Source organism: Phoca vitulina, unplaced genomic scaffold (assembly GCF_004348235.1).
Source record: "Phoca vitulina isolate PV1807 unplaced genomic scaffold, GSC_HSeal_1.0 scaffold7, whole genome shotgun sequence".
Lineage (NCBI taxonomy): Eukaryota > Metazoa > Chordata > Mammalia > Carnivora > Phocidae > Phoca > Phoca vitulina.
This window is the reverse complement of record NW_022589710.1, coordinates 24235864-24260422: the sequence shown is the minus strand read 5'-3', so window position 1 is coordinate 24260422 and position 24559 is coordinate 24235864. Positions and strand designations below refer to the sequence as shown.

The following is a 24559-nucleotide window of genomic DNA, read 5'->3' as shown; positions in this document are numbered from 1 at the left end:
AAAAAAACCATCCCAGTTAGACATTATCTTAATTCTCATGCACAGTCACTTTCACTGAGTAGGGCACTTGGCTTTTATGGAGGGATGTTATAAGAAACAGCCTTATGAATGCCATTGCTAAACTTCCAGTGTAAATGCTTTTCTTTTTATTAAAAAAGAAGAGTCTTTTAATTGATCTAATAGAAATATATGGTAAGAAGTAATTAACTTTCTTCTTGTCATGTTAAAGAAGCGCAGGAGGTAAGAGAAAATATTTGTTTTCTCCAAAATCTATTTTGAATTTATAAAGAAATATAAAGCCTGGCTTTTTGGATGTTGGTCCTTTATAAATATCTAACTGCTTTACTTTAAACTCTTCTTTTCCAAAGTCCTTAAAAAAGTAATATTTGTTATCTCTAGTTTTACGTATCCTCCTTTTTCCCACTTTCCCAGTTCATATTATGTTTCTTTATAAGTTAGTGTATTTTATCAAAATTATTCCTGCAAATAGAAAGATAACTAACTTTATAAGGCTCATAAGAAAAATAGCAGTACCTCCTCCCATTCATAAAATTTTCTGCTTTCCAGAGACAGTCACTTTTAACTTTTCCAAGTGATTCACTTCAGTGTTCTGTATCTCTAAGGAAAAAAATTGCTATTTCTTGATTTTTCTGTTTTGGCCATTATCTGTTAACGTCCTACCATGGAAGGTAAAGATTTAATATTCTTTTTTTTTTCTTAAGTTTTTATTTATTTTGGAGAGCGGGAGTGCACGAGCCGGGGGAGGGACAGTCAGAGAGGGAGAGAGAGAATCTCAAGCAGACTCCACACTGAGTGTGGAGCCCAAGTGGGGCTCGATCTCACAACCCTGAGAATATGACCTAAGCTGAAATCAATAGTCAGTGCTTAACTGACTGAACCACCCAGGTGCCCCTAATATTCTTTTATACACATATGTATTTCCTCCCTCCAATCATACACACCTTATATATACATACTTCCTGCCTCACTCCCCCCCCACCCCCATGCCATGGTTATATCTTCGTTTTGTTTGGATCAGTATTCAAAGTTTACATTATTATGACTGTGAATGCTGTTATAGGTAAACCACTTTTTCTTTCCTACCTAACCTTTTACTGGAGTTAGTAATTGTCTTATTTTGTTTGTGTAGTTTTCTACTGGAAGCAACTAATTCAAGCTTAAACTCGCTACCAGTTGTCTAAATATCCTCTTAAGATTTTTAGATCCATCAGATGCTCTTATCAATTTAATCTTCTTTAAAGTTTTTATTTATTTATTTTAGTAATCTCTACACCCAATGTGGGGCTTGGACTCATGACCCTGATGAGATTGAGTCACATGCTTGGGGTACATGAGATCAAGTTTGTGAGATCAAGTGTCATGTGGGCTCCACTCCGTGCTCAGCGCAGAGTCTGCTTGAAATTCTCTCTCCCTCTTCCTCTGCCCCTCCTGCTCATGCTGTCCTTCTCTCTCTAAAATAAATAAATAAGTCTTAAAAAAAAAAAAGTCTCAAGCTCTTCGACTGAGCCAGCTAGGCACCCCTCAGTTTCATCTTCTTGAGAGAGTTTCTCCCAGAATCTTCTGATCTTCTCTAGTCTGGACTGGTGACCTTATGTTTTTTGTACATGTCTCATAATTTCCCTTCACTTTATCCTGGGTACTCCTTTGGCCTTGATTCCTTCATTTCTTATATACTATATTTTTCTCTTGTTTTACTGTAGTACAAACTATAAAAGCTTAATGAGAAAGGGTGCATGAGAGAGAAAAATTTTTGACCTGTTATGTCTAAGCATGTCTTCATTTTACCATGACATTTGATTGATAGTTTGTTAGGAACTTCTCCTAAGTTGGAAATCTGCCTTCTAGCTTCTAGTGCTACAGTTGAAGTCTGGATCTAGTCTAATGTCCACATTGTATATGACCCGCTTCTTCCCTTCACCCTAAGCTTGTAGGATATTCTGTTTGTCTCCAGGGTTCTAACATTTTAATTTCATTTATTAGCTGGGGACTAGCGGGGCCCTTTTGACTTATTTTATTCTAATTTTATCCTTCCATTTTCTGTTTGCTAGATGATTCTCCAACTTTTTAAACTTATTTATGGTGAAGTAGTAAAACAATCAAAAATGCATAAAACATAAATATACAAAGATAACCATTTTTATGGTAATCACTGCCTTTTTCTTTTATAGTTTTACCATTTAAACATGTGTCTCTAAATGTTACAGCTTAATTTTGTCTGATCTCGAAGTGGAATTCCATTGTATTCTTCTTGTCTGGCAGCTTTCTGCCAACATTATTTCGAAGATATAGCCACATTTTAGTTAGCTATAGTTACTCAGTTTTCTTCCTGTATTCCATTGTATGAACATACTACAATTTATTCCACTTTTTTTTTTTTTTAAGATTTTATTTATTTATTTGACAGAGAGACACAGCGAGAGAGGGAACACAAGTAGGGGGAGTGGGAGAGGAAGAAGCAGGCTTCCTGCGGAGCAGGGAGCCTGATGGGGGGCTCGATCCCAGGACTCCGAGATCATGACCTGAGCCGAAGGCAGACGCTTAATGACTGAGCCACCCAGGTGCCCCGATTTATTCCACTCTTAAGATATTTGAGTTTCTAGTTGGGAGGTATCACTAATAATGTTACTTAGGAGACTTATACATGTCTTCTAGGAAACCTGTGTGCTTATTTATTTCTCTAGAACAGTGCTGTCCAATAGAAATATAATGTAAGTCACATATGTAATTTTAAATTTTCTCATAGCCATATTAAAAAAGTAAGAAACTCATGAAATTGATTTTAATAATATATTTTATTTAACTAATAAATCTAATCATTTTAGCATATAATCAATATAAACATTGAGATATTTGACATTCTTTTTTTTATACTAAATCTTTGCTATCTGGCACGTATTTCACACCTAAAGCCCATTTTATTCCAGTAGGGCTACATTTTAGGTGCTCAGTAGCCATATGTGGCTGGTGTCCGCTGTGTTGGACTGCATAGCTCTAAACAGACGTATCTCCAGCAGTGGAATTGCTGGGTCAGAGGGTATGCATATCTTTTTTTAAATTTTTGATTTTTTAAATTGAAGTATGAATGACATACAGTATTGTCTTAGTTTTAGGTATATATACTTTAGGAAGTGATCTCCACAATAGGTTAGTTGCCATCTGTTAACATACAAAGTTTTCACAGTATTATTGATTATAGAGTATTGCATATCTTGCACTTCAGTAGATAATGGCAAAATTTTTAAGTGATTGAGCCAAAAAAATAAAAAATAAAAATAAAATGATTGAGCCATTTTGCACTCCAGTGGCAGTGTGTTGAGATTTCCCATTGTTCTACATAATCACTAACGCTTAGTATTATCAGGCTTTTTAGTTTTGCTCTCTGATGGGTGGGTAATAGTTTTCATTGTGGTTTAATTTGCACTTCTCTCATTACCAAAGAGCTAGAGCTCTTACTGGTCATTTGAATTTCTTTTGTGAAGTGCTGATTTGGTTTTTTTGCCCATTTTTTTCTATTGGGATTTCTTTTTTTTTTAAGTAGGCTTCATGCCCAACATGTGCATCGAACTCACAACCCCAAGATCAAGAGTTACATACTCCACCAATTGAGCCAGCCAGGTGCCCCTGTATTGGGATTTTTATCATTTTTTTTCTTGTTCTTTATATGTTCTGGATATGAGCCGTTTTGTTTTATGTGTCACATAAATCTTCTCCAGTGCTAACTTGTCTTTTCACTTCCTTAAAGGTCTTGTTGAACTTAAGTTTTCATTTTTAATTTAAAGTTATGTTTATCAGTCCTTTCCTTTCTGGATAGTAATTTTTGTGTCTTGTTTAGGAAATCCTTTCCTATCCTGAGTCATGAAGATAATATCTTGTTTCATATTACCAGTTTATTAGGTCTTTATGTAATAGTTCTAAAATATCCAACTAGAATTGTTGTTTGTGTACAGTGTGAATTGGAGTTGAGTATAATTCTTCTCCATATGGGTATCCAGTTGTTCACTATTTATATGTTTCCTCGCCTTTCCATGACCACACCCTCATACCCTGTAGTACTAGCTTAGTTGTAAATCAAGGGTCTGTATATTTATGGGCTTGTTTCTGTATTCTCTCTTCTGTTCCATTCGTCTGTTTTTCTGTCATTATAACAATATCACATTCTTATTGTAGCTCTGTAATAAATCCCAGTAACGATTACAGCAAGTACTTCTACTTCTTTAAGTGCCTGATTTTCTTAGCCTTTTGCAATTCCATGTAAGTTTTGAAATTATCTTGTCAATTTCAGCAAACAGACTTTTTGGTTTTGACTGTGATTTTAAGTCTGTGGATCAGTTTGAGAATTGATATACTTACAATATTAAGTCTGATAATTCAAGAACATGCTATTATATTTCATTTATTAGGATCTTTAATTCCTCTCAGAGTCTATAGTTTTCTCCCCCAAGGGTCTTATACTTCTTTTGTTAAGATGTATTTCAAGGTACATGATATATTTTTTATTCCATTGTAAATGATATTATTTAAGATTTTTATTTTTCATCTTTGTTGGGTTCCACAGAAATAAAATTTTATTTTTTTATGAATTAAAATAATTTGGGGTGCCTGGGCATGTTGGTTAAGTGGCCGACTCTTGATTTCAGCTCAGGCCATGATCTCAGGGTTGTGGAATTAAGCCCTGGCGCAGGCTCCTCTCAGCGCAGAGTCTGCTTGAGATTCTCTCCCTCCCTCTCCCTCTGCCCTTCCCCCTGCTTGTACACTCTCTCTCTCTCAAATAAATAAATAAAATCTTTTTAAAAAATAATTTATCTGTACAATATTTTGATTTTCCTTCATGGGTATATTAGTCTGGTGTCTGCAAAGAAACAGAAACACACGCATACTCCCTCTCTCTCTTTTCCCTCTCTCTGTCTCTCTCTAATAAAGGTAGAGGAGTCCAAAATCTGCAGTCAGTAAGCTGGAGACCCAGGAGAGCTGGTGGTATAGTCCTAGACCAAGTCCTAGTTTAAGGCAGGAGACCAAAATCCTGGCTCAAAGACTGGCAGAGAGAAAGAATTCTTTCTTGCTCAGCCTTTTTTATTCAGGCAGGTCCACTCACACTGGGGAGGGCAGTCTGCTTTACTCAGTCTACCAATTCAAATATTAATTTTACCCAGAAATCCTCATAGATACACTCAGAAATAATGTTTAACCAAATGTCTGGGCACCCTGTGGCCCAGGCTAATTGACACATAAAATTAACTATCATAGTAGGCAATCAAATCATCTGTAAATCTCTTCCTTTCTAATTCTTGCACTTTTACTTCTTTTTCTTGCTGGACTGCACTATCCAGGACCTCCAGTACAATATGGAATAGAAATGATATAGCGAGTATCCTTGCCTTTTTCCTGATATCAAAAAGAAAGCTTTCAGTATTTCACCATTGACTATAATGTTTATTATAGGCTTTTTGTAGATATCCTTTTACTAAATTAAGTTCACTAGGAGATTTTATTATGAATGAATGTTGAGTTTTTTAGATGCTTTTTTTACTAAATCATTGATACCATATTACTTTTCTTTTTTAATCTGTTAGCATGGTGAATTATTTTGTTTGATTTTCCAACATTAAATTAACTTTACATTCCTGGGATAAACCCACTTGGTTGGTCACATTTTTTTTATATGTATTATGGAATTTAGTTGATATTTTACTGAGGCTTTTATTTCTAGGCTGATGAGTAAAAATGGCTTATAATTTTCATCTTTGTTTTTGAGTTTTTATATCAAGGCTAGTCTCACAATAAGTTGGGAAGTCTATTTTGTTGTTCTTTCACTTTCTTTCTTAAATGTTTAAGTTTGTCAGTAAAGCCATCTAGTCCCATATAATGAGCTATAAAAGCAAGTCTCAACAAATTTTAAAAAGTTGAACTCTTAGAAAGTATGTTTTCTGACCACAATGCAATTATTCTAGAAATCAGTAAAAAAGGGAACTTAAAATACCATATGTTTAGAAATTAAGAAATATACTTCTAAATTCTAAAGGTCAAAGAAGAAATCATAATGGAAATTAGAAGCTATTTTGAACTGGATAATTAAAAAAAATATTCTATATTAAAATCTATAGGGTTTTGTTTTGTTTTTTTTTACAAAAGTAGATCTTAGACTAAAGTTTTCTATTACTTTCTGCTCTGTGGGTTAAGAAAAGTTTACAGAGACCAACAATTAGAGGTGGGTTTCCCCCCACTTTTTGTGTTTTATGTCTGTATTTGAATAACTATTCTAGTAAAATGTTAATAATTGTAAAATAAGATTCTCTGAGATTTGTCATAAATATTTTTGCCTGTTCTTTAACTGAGACTTTTTTTTAAAGGTTCAGGAGCAAGTACATCCCAATCTCTCAGCTAATGAAGAGTCTCTCTATTATATTGAAGAGCTGATTTTTCAGCTGCTTAATAAATTATGCATGGCTCAACCAAGGACTGTTCAAGATGTGGAGGTAAAAACTATTTTGATATTTCAAAAAGTCACTGAACCATTGTACAAATTAATTTTTTAATCTATATCATTCTAAATCATTATGGAAACTAAAACCATTGAAATCTTATGTGGAATATGTGCTGAGTTCATTTTCAACAAAGATAGCAAGGCAAATCAATGGGGAAGGGAAGGTGTTTAAGCAAAAAAAAAAAAATGCTAAACTAACTGGGTAAATTTATGAGAGAAAAACCGTTGAAACCTATTTCACATAAAAATTAATTCAAGATGCATCATAGTCTTAAGCATAAAAGCTGAAACTATAAAGTTGTAGGAGAGAATGGAGAAGAGTATCTTCTTCACCTGGGGTTAACCAAATTTTTTTTTTTTTACAGAGGACTCAAAACACAGTAAGTATTAAAGAATAAAATTAATAAGAAAATGAAAAAGGTGTAAGTCACAAACCAGGAGAAAATGTTTGTGATATATATTCCTTACAGAGGATTTGTATCCAGAATGTTAACTTCTACAAATCAGTAATAAAAAGACACCTTCCTCCCCCAAATGGGCAAAAGTCTTGAACAGACACTTCATAGAAAGAAGATATGGTATTGACCAATAAGCACATGAAAAGTGCTCAAGCTCTTTTTTTTTTTTTTTCCATTTTATTTTTAAGTAATCTCTACATCCAATATGGGGCTCAAACTCAACCCAGGATCAAGAGTTGCATGCTCCACTGACTGAGCCAGCCAGGTGCCCTTCAAGCTCTTAAGTCACAGGGAAATAGAAATTAAAACCATATTGAGATACCATTTCACACCCCTTTCAAGGGACAAAACTAAAGACTAATAACACCAAATGCATAATTAGAACTCTTACACATTGCCAGTGGGAGGGTAAAATGGTATAACCACTTTGGAAAATTGTTTGGCAGTTTCTTATAAAGTTAAACATACGGTATATCTAGCCTATGACCCAGCAGCTTTACTCCTAAGTATTTAACTAGAGAAATGAAAATATATGTTCACAAAGAGACTTATGTATGTCCAAGAAGTTTTATTCATAATACCCAAAAATTGGAAACAACTCAAATTTCTATCAACAAGAAAATGAATAAACGGGTTGTGGTTCATTTATAAAATGGAATACTACTCAGTAATAAAGTGAAAGAATGAACTATTGATATGTGTGATAACATGGCTATAATTCATGGACATTATATAGAACAAAAAAAGCCAGACCTCAGAGAGTACATATGATACGATACATTTCTGTGAAGTTCAGAAACAGCTAAAATTAATGGTGATAGAAATCAGAATGGTGGCTGCCTATGAGTGTGGAGATGGAGATGATAGAAATATTCTGTATCTTTATTAAAGTGATGGTTACACAGGTGTAAGCATTTTTCAAAACATTGAATTGTACACTTAAGATCTGTGCTTTGTACTGCATATAAATACTGCTTCAGTAAAGGACTAGTAAAAATCTTAAGGCTATTTACTGTTTGATTAATATACAGACACACCTCTAAAAAATTGTGTGAATTAGTGCTAAAATATTTGTTTTGGCTCAGTTTACATGGGAGTATTTTTAGGTTTTTAGAAATACCCATCAGTACAGCTTTCAAAAATTACTTTTGTACTATACTGTTTACATCACCTTTCTTTTGAAAATTGTTTCTATAATAAAGCAACAACTTCTAGTCTGAAGGAAAATCTTAATTTGGAGTAATTGGGCTATTAAGACTTTTAGGAACTCTTGGAATTAAAGCATTTGTTTCCCTACTCTCAGCTCGAAGACATTAAGTATAAAAAAAAGCATACTTCTCAATAGCTAAATATGCTAAAAGATGAGAACATAATTTTAAAAAACAGGAAGTCCAGCTAAAAATTGGAGTTTGATTCACCTATCATTAGTTCTCATTATTCATGCGAACCACTGGTTAAAATTTAGATTAGATGAGCCATAATAGTAACCTAAAAGGCTTAGATTGTTTTTGCCAGGAGATGTATTTCCTTAAGCTGTTCTGAGCTTTGTCACCTACTTGAACCTTTAAAAGGTACATGACATCTCTTCTTTTTAAAATTCTTCTCTATATTTGAAGCTCCAAGGTCAGCAAAAGGAGAGTGACTGCATAATAATTATTAGTAATGAGTTAACCGCTTCTGCTAGGTAAATAATTTTAACCCTAGGAACCTTATTGTAAAATCACTGGTGAGTATTTCATGCTGGTTTTCATCTCTCCTAATGTTACTACTTTTTCCTAGTTCTCGTTCCACCTAATTATGCTTATGCTTAAAAGCTTTCTGTTTACATTTCACCTTTTTCTTTACTCATGGGAATTACGTGGAAAAATCTTGAGAGTACTGTTGATCCTTTTTTTAAAAAAATTAGTTATTACAGGAATCAGAACATATGTCACTATTATCTGCTAGCATTAAAGATGATAAAATTTAGTTTTGTATGAATTTTCTGTTATGAACACTTCTATTAACAATAGTACTGCTGTGATCTGAACAGGAACGTGTTCAAAAGACCTTTCCTCATCCAATTGATAAATGGGCTATTGCTGATGCACAATCTGCCATAGAAAAACGAAAACGAAGAAATCCTCTCTTACTCCCTGTGGACAAAATCCATCCTTCATTGAAGGTAGTAAAAAAAAAAAAAACAACTAAACATTGGGGAAGTTCTTTATCATGAATAATACTTTATAAGGTATTGGTGTATTTATATAGTATTTATATAGCATGGTTTATGTTAGTATATGCATGTACGTGTGTGTAGTTGTACATACACATATATACACATATATATTAATGTGTGTACAAGTAAAAATACTCTGATAAAATCAGATTTCCTTTCAAATAATATTAAAAGTTACTGATAAGCAATAATACATCTTTGTGGTATCTTCTGTTGAGTATTACCCCTGACTGATTCTCAACCTCTAATTAAGAAAGTATATATTGTCGGGGCGCCTGGGTGGCTCAGTCAGTTAAGCATCTGCCTTCAGCTCAGGTCATGATCTCAGAGTCCTGGAATTGAGCCCCACATCAGGCTCCCTGCTCAGTGGGGAGTCTGCTTCTCCCTCTCCCTCTGCCCTTCCCCCCACTTGTGCTTTCTCTCATTCTCTCTCCAGTTCTCTGTCAAATAAATAAATAAAATCTTTAAAAAGTAGGGGTGCCTGGGTGGCTCAGTCGGTTGAGCAGCTGCCTTCGGCTTGGGTCATGATTTCAGGTTCCTGGGATCGAGCCCCGCATTGGGCTCCCTGCTCAGCGGGGAGCCTGCTTCTTCCTCTCCCTCTGCTGCTCCCCCTGCTTGTGCTCTTGCTCTCTCTTTCTCTCTCAAATAAGATCTTTTAAAAAAAAAAATCTTTAAAAAATATATATGTATATATAGTCAAAGCTGTGGTGAGTTCAGAACTGTTTTTAATTTGTATTTATCACAGATATTTTTATATACATTGGAAAAATAGGCTAGGGAATATTATTTAGTCTATAGAAAATATTTGATGTATATGGATTTGAATGCCCTCTTGGTAGCAATTTCAAGACATCCCCTAACTCCCCCCTCATATGCACATATCCTCCCCTCAATACAAACCACTGTCATTTGGGGATATTGGTTACAGGTCCTTGAAGATAGCAGATACTTGTCAGATGGGTTTTGGATAATGTATTAATTAAGAGGTTTTCAGTGAAGTCCTGGCCAAGATTTCTTGATACTAAAGGCAGATTTGTTAGATTAGATGTCTCTTTAAAAAGCTTCTGATACTGGGACCAATTGCTCATTCTGTATCCTATGATACCTGTAACGTTAGACATTTGGTTTATAGAAAGTTTGTAAGCAAGAATGTTGGATAAAATTTTTCAGTGTTTAACTGATACTTGACAGTGCCATTTTTTGGAATTAAATTGTTTATTCTTTCCACAGGAAGTTTTAGGGTACAAAGTGGACTATCATGTATCCCTGTATATTGTGGCTGTACTAGAGTATATCTCAGCTGATATTTTGAAGTTGGCTGGTAATTATGTTTTTAATATCCGACATTATGAAATATCTCAGCAGGACATTAAAGTGTCAATGTGTGCAGATAAGGTAAGTGTTAAGTGGTATTTAAATTTAACTTGAATAATAGTGACTATATGTCACTTCTATCTCTGTCTTTTTTATACATGTTTATATTAGTAATTTTTATAATTCCTGGTGTTGGAAGACAGAAAAATGCTGGTGTTTTAGACAAACCATGATACTTTCAGCATATGACAGGATGGGAATCTCCCCCCCCGGCCCCTCAAGAATCTTTTACCTACAAGAGAAAAACAGCCAAAGCCTCAAACCAATTTAAGAAAAATAGTTTTGAGTTTTATCTTTTTAGAAAGAAAATATATACAGAGCATTCAGGTACTTTTAAGTATAAGTAATTTTGAAAAGCATACTTTGGTTTCACAGAATAGTGGGGCACAGCTAGACAGCAGAAGACTGCAATGCCAGTGTTTCTTCCTTCTGATACTGTTTTTGTTAGTTACCTCATTGCTTCCTGGCTGTAAGCCTCTGGGGGAAGAAACTGAGTCTCTTTATTTTCCTTTCTTCTCCTTTTCTTTCCTTTCTACTCTTTTTTTTTTTTTTTACTTTTTAAATGAACATTTTTGGGTATCTGTCAATGTGCCAGTCACTGCCCTGAGCTTTAAGGATCCAGCATTGAACAAGACAGCAGTCCCTGTGTTAGAAGGAATTTATTTTAGTGGGACAAAAAATACGGGAAAAAACATAATAATTGCAGCACAGTGTGATTAAAAACTATTATAAGCCAAAGTGCAGTGGAGAAAGTGGTCACCTCTGGCATGGGGGAGACCAGGAACACTTCATAGAGAAGATGCCTAAACTAGACCACTAAGGTTGAATGACCCCTAGAACTTGGCACGTGCCAGTGGTTCTCTACTTTGACTGTACATCAGAACTACCAGAAAGAATAGTGATGCCTGCATCTTACTCCCAGAGGTTCTGATTTACTTGGCCTGGGTTAGGACTCTAAGCCTCGATATATTTTGAAAGCATCCCAGGTGATTCTGATGTGCAGTTATTGTTGAGATCTGCTCTAGTCTGCCTTGATCTCAAAAATGATTTTTCACTTGAATTTCATAGTAGAAATTCCTAGATATTTCTATTTGACTTCCCAAATTATGATTACATGCTTTAAAAAAAAAAAATTTCTATCTCAGACTTCAGAAAAGTTGCAGGTGCAATAAAAGATACTCCCCTGTGCCCTGAACCACTTGAGAGTAAGTTGCCAACATAGTTTACAAACAAAAACATTCTTCTGCATACCATGGTATGACAATCAAAATCCAGGAAATTAACTTTGATACATTATACTATCTAATTTTCGGGCCCCATTCAAGTTTTGCCGGTTGTCCCAGTGATGTCCTTTATAGCAAAATGATCCAGTCCAGAATTAGTCATGTATCTTTCAGTCTGGGATAATTCCTCATAATCCTTTAACTTTTGTGGCCTTGATACTTTTGAGGATTACAACTAGTTATTGTTTAAAATGTCCCTTACTGAGGCTTCTGGGTGGCTCAGTCGATTAAGCATCTGACTCTTGATTCTGGCTAAGGTCTTGATCTCAGGGTCGTGAGTTCAAGCCCCACATTGGGCTTCACAGTGGGTGTGGAGCCTACTTAAAAAAAGAAAAAGTCCCTTACTTTAGTTTTTTTCTGGTATTTTCTCTTCATTAGATTCAGGTTATGGATCTTTGGCCAGGAATATCATAGAAGTAGTGCTGTACTCTTTTCATTGCATTTCTCACATGGCACACAATTTTGATGTGTCCCATCACTGGTGATGTTCATTTTGATCACTTGATTAAGGGGTTGTTTTCCAGGCTTCTCTGCCTTGAAGTACTATTTTCCCTTTTGTAATTAATAAATATTTTGTGGAATATTTTAAGATTGTGTATATCTTGTTCCTCATTGCACTTGAAATTTATTCATTTGTTTATTTTAATATAGGCTCATGGATTCTCATTTAATATGCTTTCCATTATTTCATTACTTATTTTGATAATTCAAATTGTCCTAGATCTGGCCAGTGGGAGCTCCTTTAAGTTGGCTTCTCTGTCTGTATCATTCTTTGAACACTTCCTCTTGACAGAAGATGTTCCAGGTTCAGCTTTTCTTTACATGCTGCTCACGCCTGGGATTAGTCATTTTCTAAAAACTCCAGGTTCCTTTTAGTGGAGAATGGTATTTAGAAACCAAGATCTGGGTGCTAGATAAACTCACTGCTATTACGGTGTACATGTTCTGGTCTCTAGATGCCAGATTTGGGGAGTGTGTGTGTGTATACATTATATGTATACAACACATCTATATTTCTTATCTATGTTTTTGTTGTTATGGCAGCCCAAGGAAACTAATACAGGCGTGTACTTTCACAAGTTGTTTATTTTCCAACATAGGTGATATGTTAGCACCAACCTACATTTAAGTGGGGGTGGACCTATAACGCAGGTGGTAATTCAGTTCTGCTTAGAAGATAGTATTTTATTTACCTATTTCTGAGTGGGTAGAACAATTTTGGGAAATCTGCTTTACCATTCTCTCAGGCTTAAGCTTCTAACTCAAGAACTACCCTGTGTCTACCAAAAAAGAATTATCTATCTTTATATGAATTCACAGATCTCTTCAGTCCAAAACTAATACCTCAGGGTTCATTTTAGCCTCCCCTTGTTCATATTTGTAACTGTCTTCTCTGACAGAAATCTGGCTCCCATTTTTCTTAATGTATTTTCTTATTTGATCTGTTCTCCTGTATCTAACCAGTCTCCTAACAGTCCTCTCTTCCTGCACTGGTACAGGCACCTTCTTTAACTGCTTAATAGCAGTTGCTGGTATGGTAAATATGCATGAGAAAAGCATCACACTATGCTCTCTCATGTGCTTCTACAGTAGTATCCTTTTCTTTTTCCCCAAGTGCATATAGCTTTCTTTACAATAGGACAAGGAAGTACTACTATTTTGAATGCCTACTCTTTGCCAGACATAGTTGTATGCATTTTATGTATACCACCTCATTGAATTTTCTCATCAGTTACATTTTACATAGAAGGAATCTGCTTTCAAAAGAATAAATAACTTGTCTGTAATCACAGGTAAGTAAGTGGTTGAACCAGGATTTTGGCTCAGATTGTTGTCCTTCAAAGGTATGCTCCTTTTTGCTGTTATATATGTGTATAGTTTATGTGTGTGTGTGTATTTATATACACACATTTATATGTATACACACATATATTTCACTGTTAGGTTTATCTTATTTCTATAAATATTTATTTTTGCATATCCAGTTTTATTTGGACTTTTTTTCCCTTCAACTTTTCATATTTCTCTTATTTGAATTTTCTTATATAAATTAGCTTGTAATGCGCACAGCTCTCATTGTTTAATGTTTTAATTCTAAATACCTTGAGACCATTTTATAAAAGTATGGAAAATAAGTTTCTACGTTATTGATTTATATTTGTCAGGTTTTGATGGACATGTTTGACCAGGATGACATAGGTTTGGTTTCTCTCTGTGAAGATGAACCCAGTTCTTCAGGTGAATTAAACTACTATGACCTTGTTAGAACTGAAATTGCAGAAGAAAGGCAGTATCTACGGGAACTAAATATGATCATAAAAGTGTTTCGAGAAGCCTTTCTTTCCGACAGAAAGCTGTTTAAACCTTCTGTAAGTACCTTTTTGGTTTGAAATTTTATGTACCCCAAAAGCAGCTTAAAATCACAAGTAGGAACTTTTTATACTTTATGAGTGCATAAAACAAAAATATTCTATTATGTAGTATTTATGGTTTTTAAAATATGTGAATTGTTCTGTATTAAGGGCAGTGACAGTGGAAGTCAGACACAAGTGCACAGCTTCCGTGATTGGAAAGGGGGACTGCACGGGAGCGGAATCTTCCTGCTGTGCAGGATTTGAGGTTTATAGTCATTCGTTTGAACGTAGTGAGAAAGATGTATGGTCTAGAAAAGAAAGACTTAATACTTTTTCATGTCTTTTGGTAAGTACTTTAAGGCAGTGGTTTAAAGTTTTAACAGTGGAACTTTTTAAGAAAAAAGTTCATGCCGAGTGCCACATAAACAAAGGCAGAGCTACTCCACTGGAATATGGGATAGAAGTGGTGGCAGTAGGATGGGAGCCTTGTCCTTTTTCTTACCTCTGTAGCTTCTAAAGTCAACCTAAGGAATACAGCTAGACAAATACTGTCTTTTTTAAGAAGTTTTTTTTCTTTCCTTCCTTTATCCCATGATTTATTTTTCCTTAGATGTCTGTGTGTCTGCCCTTCACTTTAAATACTCAGCCTTTTTTCTACCTCCTGATTTCCTCCCCCAAATAACTATTACATGAGTGAATGTGCAGACACAGCTGGCTGAGTGTTTAAGATTAGGAAGTGATTTAGCCTCTTTGATTCTTTTCCAAAAGCATGAGTTTCAGTGATAATGTAGGGTTTTTTAGTTGGCTTCTGTCCTTTTTTTTTTTTTTTTTGGTACTTATGTTTAATGTTTTGTAGCAGCTCCCACTGGACACACTGCTTTAATCGCATTTTGTCATTTTCAAAGTACTGTCTATTTTATGTGACCCTTGTAACACTCCTCTGAGATAGATGAGACAGGTATTATCATCTCTGCCTTACTGAGATAAGGAAATTGACACAAAACGATTATGACTTGGTAAGTTACAGAAGTTGAACTTGAACTTGAGTTCTTTTATACCACAGTATAATTGGTTCTATCTAAGAATAAAAACCTAACAGATGCTAGTAGCTTATTTTATCTTCTTTGGCTTTTCTGTGTCCCATTAGTTTTCATTCCTCAGGAATTAATTTTTATGGGGTCTCTTCTCATTGATAGTGCTGATTTGATAGAAAATTTCAACTATGGTACTGAAGGGTCAAGAGAAAGAGGGAATTCCTTTTTTCTCTTTCTCTATATATCTATTGTATCTTTTTAAACTTTTTTAGCATTTAGATATGGATTTGCTATATTTACTGTATTTTTTTCTACTGTATTTTTTAGTCTCAATAGACTGTAAACTTTTGAGGTAAAGACCATCTGAGACCAGACCATAGTACTCAGCAAATACGTGATAAAGGAATGAGTGATTTAAAACTAATCTTAATTTACTCCTTTAGGCCCTATCCCTTTGTCTTCAAAAAGCTCACGTTTGTGGAGGACCTAATATATGCCAGGAGCAGTTTGTGGAAATCATCTCATTTAATCCTACTAAGAACCTTATGAGGGTAGATAGATATTAATATACCAGCTGTGTGACCTTGAGCAATTTACTTAACTGCTTTGAGCTGGTTTCCTCATTTGTAAAAATGAGGATGATGATAGTGCCTATCTAATAAGGCTGTTATGAGATTACATGTCAAGTACTTGTAATAGTGCCTGAAACGTAGTAAGTGACCTAATCCAGAGTCATTTATCTAACAAGTGTGGGGTCAAGATCCATGCTCAGGTCTGTCAGATTCCACAGCGTGTAGTGTTTCCATTACGACATGGAAGAGTGAATGATAGTTGGCCATAACCTGCATGATCAGTCATAATGGTCTGTTTAAGAAATTAACATTTCTTAATCCAGATGTAATTCACACATGGAAGCTTGAATGAAGTCTTAATTCCGCCTCAAATTTAGGAGACAGGCCACAAGTTGTGAAACTGGATTGTATTTGGATTAGGAGTCATGTTTTCATTTTGAACCCAGCTTTTATTAACTAGCTCTATAAGACCTTGATCAAGATTTTTAGCCTCTTAGCCAATTTGAAAATACTCAAATGCCAGGATTCTCTATGTGAAGAGTTGCTTAGATTTATCCACAATAGGAGATTTTAGAATTATTGAACAAAACTACATACAATTTATATTTCCCAGTAAATTTACTGTATGTAATCCAGGAGGTTTTTTTAACTTCACTTTTATATTAATGATGGACTTTTGCTTTGTTATAGAATATATTACATGTCTTGGAATATATTAATATGTAATTGGATGAAAATACACCCTTAACACTTATATTACTTATATTTAGCAATTTTTAAACAATATTTCAACCTCACATGTCTTAACTTTTCTTTTTTTTCAGGATATTGACAGGATTTTCAGTAACATTTCAGATATACATGAATTAACTGTGAAACTTTTAGGTTTAATTGAAGACACAGTTGAAATGACTGATGAAAGCAGTCCTCATCCGTTAGCTGGCAGCTGTTTTGAAGATTTGGCGGAAGTAAGTTTACAAAAGTACTTTATAATTCTCATTAAAGTCCTAAATAGTGTATTAAAAAATTAGTAAGATATTCTCTGTGAAAATTAGAGGACATTGCTGACTGCTATAAAACAATACTTAAGATTGAACCAGTAGCAAACTAAAATTACATTGTCTATATTTTTAGTGACACTTATTTTATAGTGTATTTATGATAATATTTATAGTGAAAGTTGGTTGAGTAGTAACATTTAGGTTTTTTTTTTTTTTTAATTTTATTATGTTATGTTAGTCACCATACAATACATCATTGGTTTTTGATGTAGTGATCCACGATCCATTGTTTTCGTATAACACCCAGTGCTCCATGCAATATGTGCCCTCCTTAATACCCATCACCAGGCTAACCCATCCCCCCACCCCCCTCCCTTCTAAAACCCTGTTTGTTTCTCAGAGTCCATAGTCTCTCGTGGTTCATCTCTCCCTCCGATTTCCCTCCCTTCATTTTTCCCTTCCTTCTCCTAATGTCCTCCATGCTGTTCCTTATGTTCCACAAATAAGTGAAACCATATGATAATTGACTTTCTCTGCTTGACTTATTTCACTTAGCATAATCTCCTCCAGTCCCATCCATGTTGATGTAAAAGTTGGGTAATCATCCTTTCTGATGGCTGAGTAATATTCCATTGTGTATATGGACCACATCTTCTTTATCCATTCATCTGTTGAAGGGCATCTTGGCTCTTTCCACAGTTTGGCTATTGCAGACATTGCTGCTATGAACATTGGAGTGCATATGGCTAGGATTTTTTTTTAATGGCATGTGCATTTAAGGTGAAAGAAAATAAATTCTGTTGACCATAGCTGTTTAGCTTTTATAGATTTTGGTCTTAGTTTCCAAAACTTGAAAAGGAGGTTTATATTTTAATTTTTTTCCCAACGTGAAAATCATTTTGTCTTTTAGGTGATGATTATAAAAATAATGTAGCTTATTGTAAAAATATTCAGAAAAATAGAGGCAAGTATAAAATGAAAATCACTCAATTTTGCAACACACAGAGATAACTTATCCTTACAACATATATTATTTAATCCTTAAAAATATTTTTCTATATATAGATACAAACCTGTTTTATTTATGATAATAGACTGTTAACTATTTTCTCCTGTTCTCAATATATCATGAACATTTTCCATGTTAATAAATAGACTTCCACACAATTTTTTTAATATATTAGTTGAAGTTTAGTTGACATACAATGTTATATTAGTTTCAGGCGTGTAAGATAGAAATTCAACAATTCTTGAACATTACACGGTGTTCACAGCCATATGTGTGGTTACCATCTGTCACCATACAACATTATTACAATATTGTTGACTATATTACCTATGCTATACTTTTCATCCCTGTGATTTACTCACTAGAAGTTTGTGCCTCTAATCCCCTTCACCTATTTCACCCATCCCCTCACCCCTCCTTCAACACTGATTTTGAAGTCTGAATTAGTACCATGTTATATGGAGACACCATAACATATGTTAACTCCTTACTATTAATAAATATTTAGGTTGTTTCCATTTTTTGTTATTATAAACAATATTGCAACAAATATATTTATACTGTCTTCATAGTCTAATAATTATTTTAGGATGTATTCCTAGAAGTGGAATTGTAGTATTAAAGACGAGGAAATTTTTAGAACTTTAAAACATTTTACCAAATTTACTTCCACATAAGCTCTAATATATGCTGGTCTTTTTCCCACACCTTCACTAACTCTAGGTGTCATTCTGTTCATTTTTCCCAGTCTAATGAGGGGGGAAAAGAGCTTTTATTTTTAAAACTAATCATGTTGAACATCTTTGTATACTCATTGGCCATTTTTATTGCTGTTGGAAAACAGGTTGTAAAAGTGCTTTCTTTAGTTTTCATGTAAAAGAATTTCTAATGTTATAATCTTTGCCTATATTTTTTGGAAAATATAGATCACTTTTATTATATCCATTTTAGAGACAATGAAACTGATAGTATAGAAGTATTCAATTACTGATACCTAAGCAAAATAATCAGCCTTGATTCTTACTAGCAAGTTTTTATATTGCAATATCTTAGCATCTTAATCTGTAGCCTGGTTGCTTGCTGTTCTCTTAAATATATCATGGTTCAAAAACAATGTATTTTCTAATTTTTATTTTGTTACTGTGGTAAAATATACATTATATAAGATTTGCCATTTTAACCATTTTTAAGTGTATAATTCAGTGGCATTAATCAAATTCACAGTATTATACAACCATCGCTGCTGTCTTTTTTAAAACCTTTTTATCACCCCAAACAGAAACTCTGTACTCACTAAGCAGTGACTCCCTATTCTTCCCTCCCTCCTAACCCCTGGTAACCTCTAATCTACTTTCTGTCAACATGAATTTGCTGATTCTAGATACTTGATATAAGTGGAATCATAGCAATATTCTTTTGTGTCTGCTTATTTCACTTGTTTTCAGGGTTCATCCATCATAGCATGTATCAGAACCCCATCCCTTTCTATGGCTGAGTAATATTCTATTGTATATATGTATCATGTTTTGTTTATCCATTTATTTGATGATGGACACATGGTGTTTCCATCTTTTGGCTATTGTGAATAATGCTGCAGTGAACATTGGCATACAAGTATCTGTTTGAGTCTCTATTTTCAGTTCTTTTGGGTATATAGCCAGTAGTGGATTGCTGGGTCATGGGGTAATTCTTTATTTCACTTTTTGAGGAACTGCCAAACTGTTTGCCACAGGGGCTACAGTATTTTATATTCCCACTTGCAATGGATGAGGATTTCAGTTTCTCTTATCCTCACCAATACTTGTTATTTTCTGAAAAACATACTGTATTTTTTTTTTTTTTAAGATTTTACTTATTTGACAGAAAGAGACACAGCAAGAGAGGGAACACAATTAGGGGGAGTAGAAGAGGGAGAAGCAGGCTTCCCGCTGTGGGGCTCAATCCCAGGACCCCCACCCTAACGACTGAGCCACCCAGGCGCCCCAAAACATACTGTATTTTTAAAATACAAAAATGAAACAAGACTCTTAGTTGTAACTAAACATTGGGGATATTGATTATTGTCAAGTAATAGGAATTTATTGAAATATAAACATCGTACAAAATATGGGCAATTTCTCCTTTGTTATTTTACTATATATTAGTCTTTGCTTTCTTTTTCTAATTTTGAAAAGTGTAGAGTGGATGAAACAGTGGTACCAGGTTTTGCTTCCTTGGAGAGTATCTTAGGTATATAAACTCATTTTAACCTAGGTAAGCCTAACTGAAATTTCAAATCCCAAGCTTGTTTTACTAATAAATACTCTTCATTTACTGAGAATAAATGTGCATAAGCATTTTAATAGTTTGATAACTTATGACCACAAATTCAGTGACCTATTTTAAGACCTTGTCATGTATCACTCAAGATCATTACATACATTTAAAAAAATTTCCTAGTTATTGTTTGACCCCTAAAAGTGAGAGCAAAAAGTTCTGAAATGTAGTTGAGAACTTAAATAAAAATTTACTATAATAATATGCCATATTAGTAGAAAAGATGTTCTTTTAAACCTAACACGTTCTCCTTTTTAAAAAAATAGGAGCAAGCATTTGATCCTTATGAAACGTTATCACAGGACATTCTTTCTCCAAAATTTAATGAACATTTCAGTAAGTTGATGGCCAGACCTGCGGTAGCTCTACACTTTCAGGTAAACTTAAATTGAATGTTTGGTTTTTGGGGTTTTTTGTTTTTATAAAGCAACCAAAGAAATATTTCACCATCTTATTCTTCAAGTATTTGTAAGTTCTGGAACCCTTTCATAAAGCACATAAGGAACTAATTCACCAGTCCTTCAAAATCTGTTCATTGTAAGCTTGTTTTAGATTGTCTTCTCTTTTTTGTCTCAAGTTCTTTCAATCTGTCCTTAATGTAGAAATCTTTTATAGAATATTATTACATATACTGAGTGACTACAAGAATCTGGCACATTCTAGATCTGGGATATAGAAATAGTATGCAGAGCTCTTTCAGGATCTTATTCCCTGAAGGAGCTGGAACAGGAATCATAAAGAGTGGAGAATATCCTCATGTGATACCCATACTGACTTCTCTACCAGGCCTGTAATTTAAAGGAGATATATTAATGGGGACTATGCAAATTAATTGGTTCAATAATGCAGTTAGATAAAATGAAAGGAAGTGGAGAGACAGAATTACATTTTTACCCTTTCAACACTTAACAAAGGTTACCTTGGCATTGATCCTTGACTACTTACTGCTGTAGAGACATCCTGCATCTAGACCAGCTCTTCTCCCTTAGCATATGAATATGGCCTTTATTGTCCTAAAACAAGCAAATAAATAAAACTTTCTTCACTCTAGCTGTTGTCCTCCTTTTCATTTTTAGCCAGTTATCTTCATATTACTTTTTACCATTCTTTATCAAACTGCTACCATCTGTATTCTGATCAGGATATACACTAAAAACTGCCCTTGAAAATGAACTTAATTGCCAAGTCCAGTGGATATTTTGATTTCATATTTATGCCTGTAGTATTTGTTCATCCCCTCCTTGTCCTTTTGGCTCCCATGATACTTCCTCCTAATTTTTATCTTCTTTAATTTCTCCTTAGTCTCCATAATTGCAGATGTTCTCCAGCTTCAATTTCAGCCCATTCTTTTCTGCCCCTCTGTACTCTCCATAAGTGACTTTATCTGTACATTCTGCTTTAGCTATTGCCTATATGCTGGTGACTTCCTATTTGTATTTTCAAGCCATAACACTCTTATGAGCACTGCCCTTTGAGCTGCCCTTTGAGCTAATTCACTTGGATATCACAAGCATTTCAAATATAACGTGTTCAAAACTGAACTTACAATCTTCTCTTTGCCTTCTTTACTGTGAATTCCCATTATTATCTTCTTCTGTATTCAATAACTTGTCAACTTGGAATAAAAATTCCACCTAATTTTCAAAATTTACTTCAACAAAGGAATAATTTTCTTAAGCTAAATCCTATATATTCATATACCATAAAGTAAACATTAGTTAAATGGGACAGTATACCTATAAGATCTTTGCATAATCATTAAAAGCATTCACAAAGTTTGTTTCATTCCTATTTTATTAGGAATTATTACTGTGGGATTTGAATGTTTAGGATCCAATTATTTAACTATTGCTCCAGATATTTAGTGAAATTTAAAGACTTAAATAAAACACTTTTTCACGCCAAACTCACTTGTACTGTATTAACTTTAAAAAGATCCATTCAGTGAAAGGTGAAGAAGGTAATGCTTCATTAAAAAAAACATAAAACAAAAAATTTTTTTAGAAGATATATAGCACACTTTAAGAATATTAGCTTTGGAGTCAGAACTTCTGGCTTTGGGTCAATCAATAACTGTGTTATCCTGAGCAAGTCACTTAACCTCTGAGGCTTAGTTTGCTCCTTTGTGACATGATGATAATGTATATCTCTTATGGTTTTTGTGAAAATCAAATGGGAATACACTAAGCACATTTGGCGTATATTAAAATACTCACTTGTTTTATTTATAGTTCTTACACTATAAATACACATTGCATTAGCACTTTAGGATACACTTTAGGGTTTTTTTTTTTTTTTTTTAATTTTTTATTGTTATGTTAATCCCCATACATTACATCATTAGTTTTAGATATAGTGTTCCATGATTCATTGTTTGTGCATAACACCCAGTGCTCCATGCAGAACGTGCCCTCCTCAATACCCATCACCAGGCTAACCCATCCTCCCACCCCCCTCCCCTCTAGAACCCTCAGTTTGTTTTTCAGAGTCCATCGTCTCTCATGGTTCTTCTCCCCCTCCGATTTCCCCCCCTTCATTCTTCCCCTCCTGCTACATTCTTCTTCTTTTTTTCTTTCTTAACATATATTGCATTATTTGTTTCAGAGGTACAGATCTGAGATTCAACAGTCTTGCACAATTCACAGCGCTTACCAGAACACATACCCTCCCCAGTGTCCATCACCCAGTCACCCCATCCCTCCCACCCCACCCCCCACTCCAGCAACCCTCAGTTTGTTTCCTGAGATTAAGAATTCCTCATATCAGTGAGGTCATATGATACATGTCTTTCTCTGTTTGACTTATTTCGCTCAGCATAATACCCTCCAGTTCCATCCACGTCGTTGCAAATGGCAAGATCTCATTCCTTTTGATGGCTGCATAATATTAGGATACACTTTAGTAGCTGTTTCAGTGCCAATTAACAATATAGCTGATCTTTATAGACTTAATTTAAAGTTTCATCTTGGTTCCAGTTAAAGCATTATATATAAAATATATAAAAATATATCTAGGGTGATTCACATCACTATCTTTCATTAATCAAATGATGAAAGAAATTAATCTTTAGGAAAATAAGTTGACTGAGCATATCATGGTAGCAAGTCCATTGAACAAATTATAATTTAACTTCAGTTAACAGTTTTATGAGAATTATGGGAGAGTTTGCCTAGGAGGATACTTTTAAGAAGCATCATATAAGATTCTTTCCACATATATTGCTGTTGTCTGTATTTATCTGATGAGGAGAAATACCAGTTTAAATAAGTCAACCTAGTGACATTTAAAATCAATATGAGTAACTTTTAAATCCCTTATAAATTTTAGAAAATTGTTTATTCTACAGATGATTAGTTTTCAAAACTGGGATATACCTACCCCTGACTATACACTAAGATTTTTCAGGTGATATAAGGGCACAGACAGCTTTAAGGGAATCACTTTCTAGCCTGTCTGCTACCTTGTTTGTTTTTGTGTTCTCTTTTCCAATTTCTCTTACACATTATGCCTTGCCATATTGAATTTCCCATTATGCATTGATCCAAGGTATAAAATCCTGCAGGGTCCCAGCCAGTGGGAACAAAAAACTTGCTCTGGAAGGAGAGTTCATTGAATGCAAAGCAAAAGGGTTTTTAAAAGCAGGAGGTAGGGTAATTATGTTAAAAATAAAAACTCTTAGTAGCTAAAATGTCATGTCATATCTAACTATATCTTGCCATATCTAGGAATTAAGAAGTGAGATCATTTACAAGGGTGAATATTAATTTTTTTAAAAAAGGACCTCATCATTCATTGGACATTAGAATAAAGGAGAGGGGAGGCTTATGAAATTCTCATACTGGGGGGTACATGTTAGAAACAGTTACAGATTCTTCCAGATGCTTCCTGTACTTCAGACTGTGACATTAACATGTATGTTTGACTTTAAGAATGAAGTTAGACTTTCTGAGGAATTGTCTGATCTAGTTCTTTATTTTGACAGTGAAGATTGGCTTTGTCAATGTAGTTATATGACAGATATTTTTCATAAAATAAATAAGCTAAATCTGAAGTTTATTTAATCATTGTTTGGTGAAACATATTTAAATCACATCTACGATATACAGTATCCCAAAAAGTACATCCTTCATAACTACTTAAAACATTTCAAATGATCATGTAAAAATATACAAGAGGGTACATAGCTTGCAAAATTCTTTTAGGGTAGGGGGAAGCCAAAACTTTTCAAGAAAAGTTATATAGGACTACTGTGAAAGTTATTTTCGCTGTATAAGAGATGAAGAAATGTATATATCTACTTAATAACTTACAAGAGGAAAAAATCCTTCATTTTACAGCACTTTAATTTCCATGTAGAACATGCTTTCCATTATAGTTTTGGTTAAGTCTGTATCTTGTATTTTTAAAAGTTATTTCTGTTAGGCATCGCTGTTATATA

The 24559-nt window shown here is 34.2% G+C and overlaps 1 protein-coding gene across 1 annotated transcript in view; it reads left to right on the top strand.

The window, feature by feature from the left end:
- Positions 1-24559, top strand: part of SOS2 (SOS Ras/Rho guanine nucleotide exchange factor 2) — an 83268-nt gene that overhangs the window by 14421 nt on the left and 44288 nt on the right. Inside the window, exons 2-7 of the mRNA XM_032405041.1 lie at positions 6369-6494; positions 8993-9124; positions 10409-10573; positions 14001-14204; positions 16620-16763; positions 20388-20498. Of these exons, the coding sequence (XP_032260932.1) occupies positions 6369-6494; positions 8993-9124; positions 10409-10573; positions 14001-14204; positions 16620-16763; positions 20388-20498 (882 nt within the window). The remainder of the gene's footprint in view (positions 1-6368; positions 6495-8992; positions 9125-10408; positions 10574-14000; positions 14205-16619; positions 16764-20387; positions 20499-24559) is intronic.